The sequence below is a fragment of the Anabrus simplex genome, chromosome 3 (genome assembly GCF_040414725.1).
Source record: "Anabrus simplex isolate iqAnaSimp1 chromosome 3, ASM4041472v1, whole genome shotgun sequence".
Classification (NCBI taxonomy): domain Eukaryota; kingdom Metazoa; phylum Arthropoda; class Insecta; order Orthoptera; family Tettigoniidae; genus Anabrus; species Anabrus simplex.
In genome coordinates, this window is record NC_090267.1 from 10,053,993 (window position 1) to 10,068,009 (window position 14,017).

General features: G+C 38.3%; 1 protein-coding gene across 10 annotated transcripts in view; it reads left to right on the forward strand.

Annotated features, from left to right (window-relative positions):
* The window catches only part of LOC136866606 (oocyte zinc finger protein XlCOF6-like), a 214,414-nt gene that overhangs the window by 132,468 nt on the left and 67,929 nt on the right, over positions 1–14,017 (forward strand). For 9 of the 10 annotated variants that reach the window (XR_011017900.1, XM_068226552.1, XM_068226551.1 and 6 more), the window contains one exon: positions 8,427–8,514. Coding sequence is in view for 9 of the 10 variants with exons in the window: in XM_068226552.1 (XP_068082653.1) it covers positions 8,461–8,514 (54 nt within the window). In the remaining variant the exon portion in view is untranslated. Of the gene's footprint in view, positions 1–8,423; positions 8,515–14,017 lie in introns of all 10 variants that reach the window. The other variant, XM_068226558.1, reaches the window with a different exon arrangement.

Genomic DNA, 14,017 nt, shown 5'->3' on the forward strand with positions numbered 1-14,017 from the left:
CCTTCTTACATGCCTGCGACATACGAGACCGCTCCCATGCTTTCAAAATGTCATCTGGTAGTGCTGATTCTACAAGCGGGTAGAGCATTGCCGCATATTTATCGCTAGTAACCCCTAGTGACTCTAGTGCCCTTAACTGGGTCTCCAGTTTATCAAAAAGACTCCGTAGACTTATATCGTTTAGCATGCTACTCTTTTGAAGTACTAATTGCAAGAGTTCACGAACGTAAATCTCAATCAGAAGTTCATCTCTTGCAAACCTCGATTTTAATTGTTCTATAGCTTTCTGATAATTTGAAGCTGAGGGTGGGAAACTTTCCACGAGTTCTCTAGCTGACGTCCCGGGTACAGTAGCCTGGCAAAGGTATTGGAATTTATCCTCTTCCTCGATTTCGTCATCCTCATGTATCTTTCTGAACTGCCCCCAGAAGGCTATCCAGTTGCGCACATCTCCATCGAACTGTTTAAGTTCTAATTTCGGCAATCTTAAATTTCTTTTACTCCTGGATTTACTAGAACTAGTACTAGCAATACTATTTGCCCCATTGTCACTGAGTGTGTCATCATGCAAAAAAATTCTCATACCTGGTCTTTAAGGTTAACCACCTTTCGCGGTATCCCTCCATGATTTCGTATTCGGCAGCGATCTCTTCTTCTTCTTCGTGCTCTCCGGCGTACCAAACATCACGAATTTTTTCATCGAGCACGAATAATCGTTCAGCTTTGTCCTCGAAGATCTTGAATCCTGCGGAGACCTCTTCTCTTGTGGGTTGTTCTGCATTTAACTTCTGTTCAAAGTCATTGCCAGCACGTGTAAACAATCGGCGCAATTGTGTTCGTTCACTTTTCAATTTCATAATTTCTGCCATATTTACGCGGAAACTAGTCCTGCCACGGTCGCCAAATGTTGAGAAAAGTGCTTATAATGTAACGTTAACACAATTTAACACAAATGCTCCAATTTATTTACATAAAACAAGTTTACAATTCACTGCACTGACCAAGAGATACATTGTACGCCATGATCTACACCACAACCAAAGATTACACAAACAAGATAAACAGTGTTGTGTCACTTGTAATGTTCATAGATATGCCAGTAAGATATGACACGGCAGTCCATGGAATAAATGTGGTTCCGTAACAGCCATCCTGAGTTTCCAGAAAAGGGTTTCAAAATATTATTGTCAAAATGTTTGCACCCATACCAGACACTAAAATACTTGACTTAGGCGAGAAATGTTAAAAATTAAATAACTGGAGGTTCAACCTATTCAATACTCAAAAGAAAGAAACGTAGCAATCACATTTCTATTTAAATGGGACCGGTTTCGACCTTAGTCTAGGTCATCATCAGCCATAAAATGTTTAAGAATGTTGGAGGTCAGTTTTTCACTGTTAGGCACAAAGACACGACATCACATTCTGTTCTGCACAAAGTCACAACATTAACAATCAACTTGCGAAGATCAAAAAGGCTTGAATTCGCAGACGAACAGATCTGTAGAAGAAAGCCGCCAGCTCCCGGTGACTACGTGGCACACTCAAGGTCACGCGCTGCGGCCAAACACCAAAGTAGAGTGGAGAACGTTTCGAAGGTCCAGAACCTGTCACGGCTGCGGGAAGCCAAGTACGTATATAAAAACATACGATGCCAATTAGTATAACCGAATGAGCACCCGTACTCCAGCTAAGATCTTGGTAAACAGTTGACTTGAAAAAACAATTGTAGAGAGAAGAAAAAAATGTAGTAAAAAGTGCAATATCGGAAAACAAATGAAAACTTATATGCACAGTGCGCTATTTAAAAAAAAAAATTTAGGTTATGATTGAAGTAGTCGAAGTTGGCGCAAGACAAAAATTTTTGAAAGAGGAGAATAAGTTAAACGAGGAAGAGTGATAGTGAAATAAGAGAAAGAATAAAAGAAATTGAAGTTAGATGGTAATGAGGAAAGATAAGACAGGGAAATGAAGGAGGGGTAGTTTAAGGTGGGTTAGGAGGGTGGGTTATTGGAGGTAGAAAATGTGGGTGGGAACTATGTAAGACATGGAAAATAGAATTGGGGTTTTGGAATTTGGAATTTTTGAGAAGAAGAATTAGGAAGTCAAAAAGGATATTGGGTTTTTCAGAAATGTCGTTTAAATTGAAATTAGGGTTGAAGTACTGGTCAAGGTGGATAAAGCAATTTTCAGTAATGTTTAAGAGGGGGCCTTTGTTAATGATTTTAAGTATGTTTATGTCATTGTCAATACTGGTGAAATTATGTTTGGAGTCTTGTATGTGCTGTCCTATGGCAGAGAATCTGTTGTATTTAATGGCGTTGACATGTTCAGAGTACCTGATATTGAAGTTGCGGCCAGTTTGTCCGACGTAGGAGGAACTGCAGTTGTTGCATTTAAATCTGTATACACCAGATTTAGAAAAGGCATTAGACTTATTTAGAGATTTAGAGTTGTGTAAGATATCAAGACTTCTATTGTTAGTTCTAAAATAAATTTTCATATTATGTTTTTTAAAGATATTAGTTATTTTATAAGCATCCTGAGTAAAAGTGAAGGTGGAAAAAGCAGTTGGTTTTATTGTGTCTTTAGATAAAGTGGTTTTTGGACGGTGTTTGAATTTGTTGACGATGCGGTTAATGAAGGAGTTGTTAAAGCCATTAAATTTAGCAATGTTGCGGATGGTGTTTAATTCGTTATTTAAATCTTTTTTGGACATAGGGGTGTTGAAGGCACGAAAAATTAAGCTGTTATAAGTAGCACGTTTATGAGCTTGGGGGTGCGAAGAATCTTGTCTTATTGTAGTTGCTGTTTGGGTTGGTTTTCTGAAAATTTTGTAAGATAAAGAAGAAGGATGTCTAGTAATAGTTAGGTCTAGAAAATTAAGAGTTTGGTTGTGTTCTGATTCGAGTGTGAATTTAATGTTAGAGTCTAAGTTGTTGAGATGAAGAAGTGTAGAGGCTGCGTTGGTTGATTCCTCATTTAATATTACCAATGTGTCGTCGACATATCTCGCCCAAAAGAGGATGTTGGAGAAATTATTATTATTATTAATTCTTGTGTTTTCTAAGAAGTCGAGGTAAATTTCAGCAAGAATGCCAGAAGCAGGTGAGCCCGTAGCCAAGCCATCTTGTTGATAAATGGTGTTGTCAAAGGTAAAATAATTATTGTTGAGAACTAATTTTAAAATAGACATGAAGTCTTGAATTTCAAGTTTACTTAGGTTACTGAATTTGTTTAGGTTGTTGTTTATAATGGGGAATAATTTTGGAATTGGAATACTAGGGTACATGTTGACAATGTCAAAAGAATGGAGAGAAAAATTTGGTTTGATTTCAAAATTTTTTAATTTGTTGATTAGATCAGAAGTGTTTTTGATAGATTTGTTGGATAAAAATCGATAATTTTTTAGTAAAAATGTTTGGATGAATTTAGAAGTGTTGTATAGGGGACCGGGTCTGTAATTGATAATTGGACGGATAGGAATGTTAGTTTTGTGAATTTTAGGGAGGGCTTTGGCAGTGGGTAGTCCAGGGTTCATGTTTATTAGTTTAGTTTTTTCTTGATCTGTGACCAGTACTTCAACCCTAATTTCAATTTAAACGACATTTCTGAAAAACCCAATATCCTTTTTGACTTCCTAATTCTTCTTCTCAAAAATTCCAAATTCCAAAACCCCAATTCTATTTTCCATGTCTTACATAGTTCCCACCCACATTTTCTACCTCCAATAACCCACCCTCCTAACCCACCTTAAACTACCCCTCCTTCATTTCCCTGTCTTATCTTTCCTCATTACCATCTAACTTCAATTTCTTTTATTCTTTCTCTTATTTCACTATCACTCTTCCTCGTTTAACTTATTCTCCTCTTTCAAAAATTTTTGTCTTGCGCCAACTTCGACTACTTCAATCATAACCTAATTTTTTTTTTTTTAAATAGCGCACTGTGCATATAAGTTTTCATTTGTTTTCCGATATTGCGCTTTTTACTACATTTTTTTCTTCTCTCTACAATTGTTTTTTCAAGTCAACTGTTTACCAAGATCTTAGCTGGAGTACGGGTGCTCATTCGGTTATACTAATTGGCATCGTATGTTTTTATATACGTACTTGGCTTCCCGCAGCCGTGACAGGTTCTGGACCTTCGAAACGTTCTCCACTCTACTTTGGTGTTTGGCCGCAGCGCGTGACCTTGAGTGTGCCACGTAGTCACCGGGAGCTGGCGGCTTTCTTCTACAGATCTGTTCGTCTGCGAATTCAAGCCTTTTTGATCTTCGCAAGTTGATTGTTAATGTTGTGACTTTGTGCAGAACAGAATGTGATGTCGTGTCTTTGTGCCTAACAGTGAAAAACTGACCTCCAACATTCTTAAACATTTTATGGCTGATGATGAATTAGACTAAGGTCGAAACCGGTCCCATTTAAATAGAAATGTGATTGCTACGTTTCTTTCTTTTGAGTATTGAATAGGTTGAACCTCCAGTTATTTAATTTTTAACATCAATAATTTCAATACGGAACAATGAAATTTTTATCTTTAAATTTAGGCGAGAATGTCAAATCACAATATTGTTCACAATTACATGCACTTCAAGAAATCATAAACACTTTAGATGATATATACACAAATAAAGATATATATACATATGTACACAAGCACTAGAACGCCTCCGCAAAGTCACTCAGAGGAGCTACCAGAACTAGACTGCGCTCTCCTCTTTCTTCCTCTCCTTTTATGTTTCCAAATGTGCTGTAAATTGTGGTAACACTCCCTGTGAACTGCACAGTTGCAACCCGGGCACCAATACCGGGTCCTTCCCCCTTTTTTTTGTAGGTCCACAGATTATACATAAACATTCCAGCTTTCCAGGAAGTTTGTCAAGCTTGTGTGCAGGGCCTCCATCTCCAGCAGGACCTGGTATTTGTGGAGAAATATTGTCAGTTGAAGTTGATAGACATTCAACAATACTAATAATGAAATCTCTTCTTGTTGTTGGCTTGTCAGTGTTCAAGCTGTACAGAACAAAAGCATTGAACAGTGCCAGGTCAATCAAATTGAAAAATATTTTCTTCTAGTTCTTGTGTGTATTTCTGTTGCAAGTTGTATGATAAACGCATTTGTCACTGACATCTACACCTCCCATATCCTGGTTATAGTGATTGATAAGTAGAGGCTTCACTCCCTCTAACACTCTCTTACTTTGTACCTATCCATCTTCTGCATGACACGCAGTTGTTAGGAGGAAGACCGGTTTTCTTCCTGCTCTTTGCTTGTATTTCACCAGCAAAAGCTCCCCTTGCCTGAAATAAACACTCTCTCTAGCCTGAATTACTGCTGTTTTTATCTGTCCTGGAAGATGTTTGGAATTTTTATATATAGTACCAGTCAAGTATGTGTTCCGAGCTAGCAGACTCTTCGCAAGGGGCACTTTGGTATAAAATTGGTCTGTATAAAGGTGATGGCCTTTATGCAGTAAGTTGCTCTTCTCCATTACTTCCATGACAACACGTTCAGTAAATAACGTATTTGGATCACCAGGTCGTCCACGTAAATAATCCGTGCCACTATATAGTTCCACATGCAGTACATAGTTAGTTTTACTGTCACAAGACTCAAACTTTTTCAATCCATACTGCTTGTGTTTTTTCTTTGGGAGGTACTGTTTGAAGGCACATCTATTTTTCATACCGATAAGTGATTCATCAATACACACGCTCTAATAATAATAATAATAATAATAATCGTATGGCCTCAGCTACCGTTTGCAGACATTTCGATTTGACGCCATCTGGCTGTCTGCTCGTCAATTTCGACGTTCCGGTTTACTCTGTCTGCCATCTAGCGGACCTAGAGTAAACCGGATCTCTCTTGGGCGTCTATGGCTGAGATTTAATTAATTTTGTCGGGTAAATACCAAATGTATCACCAGAGATCTTTTACATGCCGACATCGTACGACATGGAGTGTCGAATGGACTTTTTTCCGCCCTTCAAAAATCCGACTACCTCTGCCGGGTTTGAACCCGCTATCTTGGGATCCGGAGGCCGACACTCTACCACGGATCCACAGAGGCAGCTACACACGCTCTGATAAGGTACAAAATGCCTAGTAAAAGCTGAATTCAGTATGTCTAACAAGTACCTAATTTTTAGCCAGGGATCGTAACCAGGTGCACCTCGACCGACAGGATTTGCAGAAGACAGATGAAGATAGGAACTAATGAGAAAAGACTTCTTTGCAGGCATCACAGAACTAAAAAATGGATCATGCTGTGACCCCCTCACATCCCAATAATGTCTTACATTTTTTTAAAAATAATGCCCATGTTTATTATCAAACCAATAAATTTTCTCACATCTGCACAGTTAGAGGTACCCATCTTTTCGACCTGACATTGGGTTTCTGGTTCTGATTAGCTGAGATTTTTCTGTCAGCATAGGCATTTGTCTCTCTGGTAAGTACTTGCCAAAAGGCTGTAGTCAGAAATAAATTTAAATAATTCAAAGGGGCACTATTTCTCGGGGGACAGTTTCTGATGCCAGGGTTCCTGACAGTAAAGTTGGCTTCAATGTTTTTAGGGGGCTCTGGTGGGTAGACTCTAACCCACGGATTTTGCGGTAAAATATTCCTAGGCCTAGGCGTATTATCGTAATCACTGTCTGAATTCTCATTATTGTCTGAGCTATCATTATTACCTCCTAATTCATCTTCATCAGGGACAAAATCCGCATCGCCATGTGAACTAGATGAGAAGTCCGTCAATGATCTGTCACTCATAACACCAGTGTCAATGTCACTGTCAGCGTCATTATCACTCATATCACTCACGTCACTCATTGTTTCATCCAAGATCTTCCGAATGGGACTTGAACCTAAATTACTAGCCATTTCAGCAAAATAACTGATAAAAACAACGCGTACAACAGAACTACTCCGTCACGTGGCAAGGCGCCAAACTGTACTGAGCAGTCAAGGTAACGAGCCTAGCGACTGAATTTTAAGACTGTGCAGTTCATTTAAACGGCAGTCTACCACCTAGCAACTAGAGTCAAAAGAGAGACTGTAATCTGCTGTTTAAAATGATACTACATAGAGCACATTTGTGGGTTACTATGCATAACGAGAGCGTGCCTAATGAACGGCTGCAAAACAGTTGATGTATCGTCGTTGACCACAACGACGTGTACGAAAAGGGCGATACATCGTCGTTTAACCATTTGAGGGTTAATTGTATTAATGTATTAATTAAAGGTATTAATTGTTGTTTGCATCAGTAGTCCTTTGACTGGTTTGATGCAGCACACCTTACCACCCTATCCCCTGGTAACCTTTTCCTTTCTAAGTAACTACTACACCAACTCTAATCTTTTTGTCATATTCATGCCTTGCTCTACCCCTGCTGTTCTTACCATCTACATTTCCCTCAAGACCTAACTGAAAAATTCCTGGGTGTCCTCTCATTCTCTCTCTTCTTCTCATTAAATGTAACCAAATTAATTTCCTTTCATCAATTCGATTCATTATCTCATTATTTGTGATTCAGTCTACCCATCTCACCTTCAGCAGTCTTCTGTTACACCACATCATATGATTATATAGGTTCTTAATATCCGTTATGTAAACTGTCCATTTTCAAACTTGTATGATACACATCAAATTTGCTTAATTCTTTTCTTTTAACCATGTGCAGTCCTCTGTAAGAGGTAGATAAACTCAGGATTGTCTGTGGTTTTGCCATGGCCAGGCAAGTCTTTTTGTCACATTACTCAGCAAATACACAGTATCTCAACTGGTAATGCTCCAGACAAACTCACTACCATAGTTTCAGTTGGATCTGTTATCTAGCATATATTAAATGTTGTTGCTAGAAAGTATAATGTTACCAAAATGTGTCAAAAGTCAAATGGATCATTCAGGTCAGAAATAAAGTGATAGCGAATATGGTTGATAAGAGGAGAAAAATTTGGTACAAGTTGACATTTAGAAAAAACGAAAGGATTCATAGGATGCATGTTGAGAAACCCAGAAATCAATCAGCTGATTTCAAAGGAAAGTGTATGGGGTAGGAATTTGGTTGGGCATTGGTACATATTAGAACAGAAGGGGGATGTAATAGTTACATAGAAAAGATTAGGTAAGCACAGGATACTGTGGCGTGAAGATCTGTATGAAACCAGTCTATGTACCTGGAAGATAGCTCACAATATGGGGATATGGAGATCTGTATCAAACTAGTCTACAGACATTGAGTGGCCACTGGCTTCTCACCAAGTTGCCCATGGTTCAGTCCCAGCCAGTGCATGTGAGGTGTTTGAAATAAAATCCATATGCCTGTGATTTGAATTCCATGCAGTCGTACATGGTTGGTCTGTACACTTTGACTCCAAAAATAATAATATATTTTATTTTTCTTGTTTCAGTAGACAATTCATGTAAATACTTCTGCTGCTGTTTGAAATGGACCAGAAAATTGAGATTAAGGAGGAAGCAGTCTGGCGTGAAGGACATTTCGTAAGTATCATTCCAGGTTACTTTGTAGTGACTGGAATTCAATTCATGTTCAAAAATTTGTATTAAAGGAATTAGTCCTAGTATTGGAAATGAAATCTCATAGTGTACTACTCTTTTAGGTTGTGATTATACAGGGTAATTCCAAATGATTTATTGCATTCTAAAATCTAGAATTAATTTTCATTTTGAATAAAGTTCGGTACATAACCAGAAACATAAACTTGCCATCTTTTGAAGAGTACTTTAGTGGGTGTTTAATTGTGTCTCCTTTCATTGCATGACACATCTAGATGGCAGCCTGGTTTCATTCCTGTACAATGTAGCATGTCGCTGTCGATGGCCATCAGTTGAGCGGTGGTTGATGTAGTTTCTTGAGTCAGCAGTCCATAGATTGATGCAGCCTTCCATGCCGCCCTATCCTGTGGTAATCCTTTCATTTCTACGTAACTACTGTATCCTACGTCTGCTCTAATCTGCTTGTCATATTCTTATCTTGGTATAGCCCTACCATTCATATCACCTACACTTCACTCGAAAAGTAACTGAACAAGTCCTGGTTGTCTTCAAATGTGTCCTATCATTATTCTTCTTGTTTCATATAGACTGAATGAGGACCACGATATTCAACTATTACATTTGCGGTGAGTTTTGATGTTTGCCCTTTCTTTTGCTGTGTTCCTTTCTCTCCTTTGTCCAGAGAGTACCTGTTTTCCTTCTTGTTGCTTTGTCCTGGAACTTCTTTTGTTTAAGCATCCTCCTGAGAGATGTCCAATCTTGTATATCCCTTTCTGTTCCTCCCAGTTCCTGCAGATCTTTGTTTACTTCTGTCAACCATGATGATTGGGTCTTCCTCTTTTGCCAGTAAACAAGCAGCTGGTTGGTCAATCTGGCAGGATGCATCCTGTATACATGTCCATAAAATGCTAGGTGTCTCTTCCTGGCTACATGCATGATTTTTTCATGTTATTTATAGAGCTCTTGGTTGGATCCACTTTGTATTCATTCCCTTCCTTGACTGGTCCTAATATCTTCCTCAATTTTTTCTCTCCTGAGTTTTGAGCTTGTCTGTGTGTCCCTCCCTGTTGAATATTAGACATCCTAAGGATATAAGGCTTCGGGTGAATGGCTGACTTGTAGTGCTTCATTTTAAAGTTGTGGGAGAGACAATTTTTGTCATCGGCGTTCTTGGTCAGTTGGTATGCCAGTTGTAACTTATTAACACTAGTTGATAATTTATTTATTTATTTATTTATTTATTTATTTATTTATTTATCGATTTCTGATTTACATTTGTGGCGAAGTTAGAGCTCACAGCCCTCCCTTACACTTAACCACTATAAACAATAAAATTTAAAAATGTAAACATAGAAGTGAGACATAGGAATTCTAAAAGGAAATAATACTATGGACAGATAATTCTAAGACTAAGTTATTTCTACATATCAGTACCGCAGCTTGTGTGACAATACTAATAATAATAATAATAATAATAATAATAAAAAATGAAGGAAACCCATTCACACAACCTACACACAATGACTCACACAACTCAGTTTTATGATCCCAGGAAAAACTTTCAGCAGGCAGAATTGATTTTATGAGAGGAAGTAAGGTGCCAAATGTCCATTCTAGAAATTAGTTCGTATTAGTGGAATTTTAACTAGGGAACCAGAAGGGGTACTAATTTCATGGAATGAGGAAAGAAAACTAAAATTAGAAGAGAGGTAAACTTGGTAAACAAGTGTCATTAGGTGAAAATTCCTTCATTCATATATGCGTAGCCATCCCAATGTTTTGAAATATGGTGTAACATGAGCGTCATGTCGCAGTTGGAAGGCATATCGTATGCATGAGTTTTGTGCTCGCTGAAGTGTCAAAGCTTGTTCAGCATTTAGATTGACTAGTACCGTATCACAGTATTCTAAAATTGGGAATAGTTGTGCTTGGATTAATTTTAATTGAAGTTTTTGAGGAAATTTTTTTTTTGTGATGTTTCAGGGGATTTACCCAATTTGAATATAATGAGTTCTCACGTCGTTGGTACCTTAGTTAGGAGAAATAATTAATTGATGGTATGTCTATATCAAACGACCACAGCTAAGTTTACCGTGGATCGCCATTCTCTTCGACCTCACGTAAAGCGAAACCTAGTGTAAAATCTCCAGATTTTACTTGACAATCGGATACCCTGAGAAGAAATTGAGCTGTTGGGAAAAATGTCCAGTCAACGACTGTGTTCCAATTTGTCTGCTCCAAATCCGTGTTATGATTATGACTTATTGTCCCATAATTCTTCTCTCACTCCAGATTCTACTTTGTCTTCTGATCTGCCCTCTTACGTTACCTCTTCTCTGAAAATTGAACCATCTAATGATTACACAGCCTTCTTTCTTAATACCAAAAAAAACCCATGGCACTACAGTCCTTGAAGTGCCTTGGCCTACCAAGCGACCGCTGCTCAGCCCGAAGAACTGCAGATTATGAGGTGTCGTGTGGTCAGCACGACGAATCCTCTCGGCCGTTATTCTTGGCTTTCTAGACTGGGGCCGCTATCTCACCGTCAGATAGCTCCTCAATTCTAATCACGAAGGCTGAGTGGACCCCGAAGCAGCCCTCAGGTCCAGGTAAAAATCCCTGACCTGCCCGGAAATCGAACCCGGGGCCTCCGGGTAAGAGACAGGCACGCTACTCCTACACCACGGGGCCGGTTCTTATATCCTAATACCAAACCAAATTTATGTCAGTCACCTCATTCTCCTCTCAACCTTTTCATACCCACCCCTCAACCTGATCCCACACCACCATACACCCCTTCTCCACAATTTTTGTATGAATCTCCTACCCCATCTCCTACTTCTTCCCATTCACAAGCAATTAATTTTCATCTTATCAAGTAATGTGTAGATTCCATTCCCCAACTTAGTTCAATGCATCCCCTCGTAAATTTTTAAAAACAAATTTAGCCTCATTTTCTCATTTACTCTCTGTTTTGTACTCTAAAACTTCTGGTCATTTAAGTAACTTCCTTTTACAGAATGTCTGATTTTCACGATTGGATGAAATTTCATTCACTTTACATAATTACTTTCATCGATATGAAATTCGCAAGCAATTAATTTCTTTCTTTTTGTGTCGTCATCAATGTCCAGAGGAATCAACTTATGATTTTTTAGATTCTCTTATTGGATTTGCTGACGTTCTGGCCATATCTGAACACCCTTAGGAACTTATTTCACTTGTTCGCTTTTATGCTGCTCCTCCCTTTTGCCAGTTAATTAATCCTTTCTCTCCTCCCACCTCTATTTCTCACCTTTATCACATAGCTGAAATGGATACTTTTAACTCTTACTGTAATGCCTCTTATTATCCTTCTACATTTGTTATTTCCCTCTCCCTTCCACTCCTCTCACACCTTCCCTCCATCCACCTACTACCACTCTTTCTTGTTTTTGCTGTCAAGGTCATGGCCACATCGCCCGTAATTGTTCTACTCCTCCTGTGGGAAACGCTCTCTCCCGCCGTATGTAGGCTGTTGGGATCTGCCATCTGTCTCTCCCTATGTCGCATTTTAGAACTGCTTATGTTTTTCTGTAGCCTTACTACAGAACGTCCCTTCCCTTGCCTTATTGGACTCGGGAGCTTCTATCTCACTCCTTGCATTCACACCTTCAATTACGTTTTTCTGTACTTCAGTATCTCGCCACCCTTTACATATTCTTGGTAAACTTACTCTTACTATAAAGATTTTTAAGTTCTCATGGTCTTTTACTTTTTGCGTCGCACAAGATGTTCGTATACCTCTTATATTAGGGTATGATTTTTTTCTCACACACCGGTTTAACTCTTCATACTCGGAAATCTTCTAATTATGCCTCACCGGCTTTTCTTGTTAATAAGTCTAATCGTTCTACGTGTTTTGTTGTACATTAACTTCGTCTCAATAATGAGATTAAATATGATGCCTATCTTCTTCCCAAGATGCAAAATGCTTTTCAATTTTTTTTTTGCCAATGCTAAATATTTTTCCATATTTGATTGTAATTCTGCTTTTTATCACATTCCTTTAGATTCTGCCAGCTCTAAGCTTTCTCATGTTACTCATCTTACGGAAGTGCTTTCTCATCTTTGTACTGCGGGTCTTACCCACAACCCTTCTAAAATTTCCCTTTCTCAAACTTCTGTAAAATTTTTAGGGCATATTATTTCTTCACAGGATGTATCTGTTGATCCTGACCGTACTGCTGCTATTACTCAACTTTCTACCCCTAAAAATATTAAGCAATTGTGCACATTTTTAATAATGGTTTCTTTTTACAACCATTTTATTCCCAACTTTTCGCATATTGCTGAACTCCTGTACTACCTTAAGTGTAAAAATGTTAAATTTCTTTGGACACATACTCAACAACATGCTTTTCCAACCCTTAAATCTCTTCTTATTAAAGCTCCTATCCTGCAGTTTCCAGACTTTTCTTTACCTTTTGAAGTACACACCGACGCTTCTAATCATGCAATTTCTGGTGTTCTTAATCAGGTGGTTGTTGGCACCCCTTTGCCCATTCCCTATTTCAGTAGACTTCTTTCTTTTACTGAACACAATTATTCTATCTACGAACGTGAAACCTTAGCCTTGGTAACTATACTCAAAAATTTTTCTGATTACCTTGATCAGAGAATTTATCGTAAAAACTGATAATCGTTCCCTCTCATGGCTTCTCCAAAATGCTCCCAAGATCAGCAAAACTGGTTGATGTTTATTGCATCTTTCAAGGTTTAAATTTTCTCTAAAATTCATTTCCAGTATACAGAATTCTGTTGCTGATGCTTTATCTTGTTTTTTTACACCCCTTCTTCTGACATTTCTTTTTCCCCTCCTGATTCGCAATCAATTACCATCCTTGATGCACTCTCATTGGATCATTTAATTTGTTCATTAATTGACTTTGCTTTATCTTTTCAGTCTTGCCAGTCTCATCAACTTACGATGATTTTTGGATTCAGACGAAAACCTTGCTTTCTGATCCCTCATATCAAGGTCCTTTTTCGTTATCCAGAGGTCTTCTTCTTGTTAAGCTCATCCCTAAGTCTTCTGCTAGAGTCGTTCCCTCTCTTCTTCAACCTGTGATACTTTCTTATTTTCACTCTTCTTCCATGGGAGGTCATTTTGGTTTTGCCAGGACTTACGCTCACATTGCCTCTCTTTATTGTTGGTCACAAATGAGTAAATGCATTCGTCAATATGTTTCCACTTGCGAACCTTGTCAGTTGGCGAAGCCTCTAAATACTAAATCTACGGGCTTACATTCTGTTTTTCCTCCTACTTAACCAGCTCAAACCTTTCTTGTTGTTCTGGTTGGACCTCTTGTTTGCTTATCGGGTGGTAACACCTATATTTTCACCTTATTAAATGGGTTTTGTAAATATTTGGTTCTTGACACTACGCAAAATTTCTTCCCACATTATTATTAATCTTCTCTCTAACTCTGTATTTCTTCTTATTGGC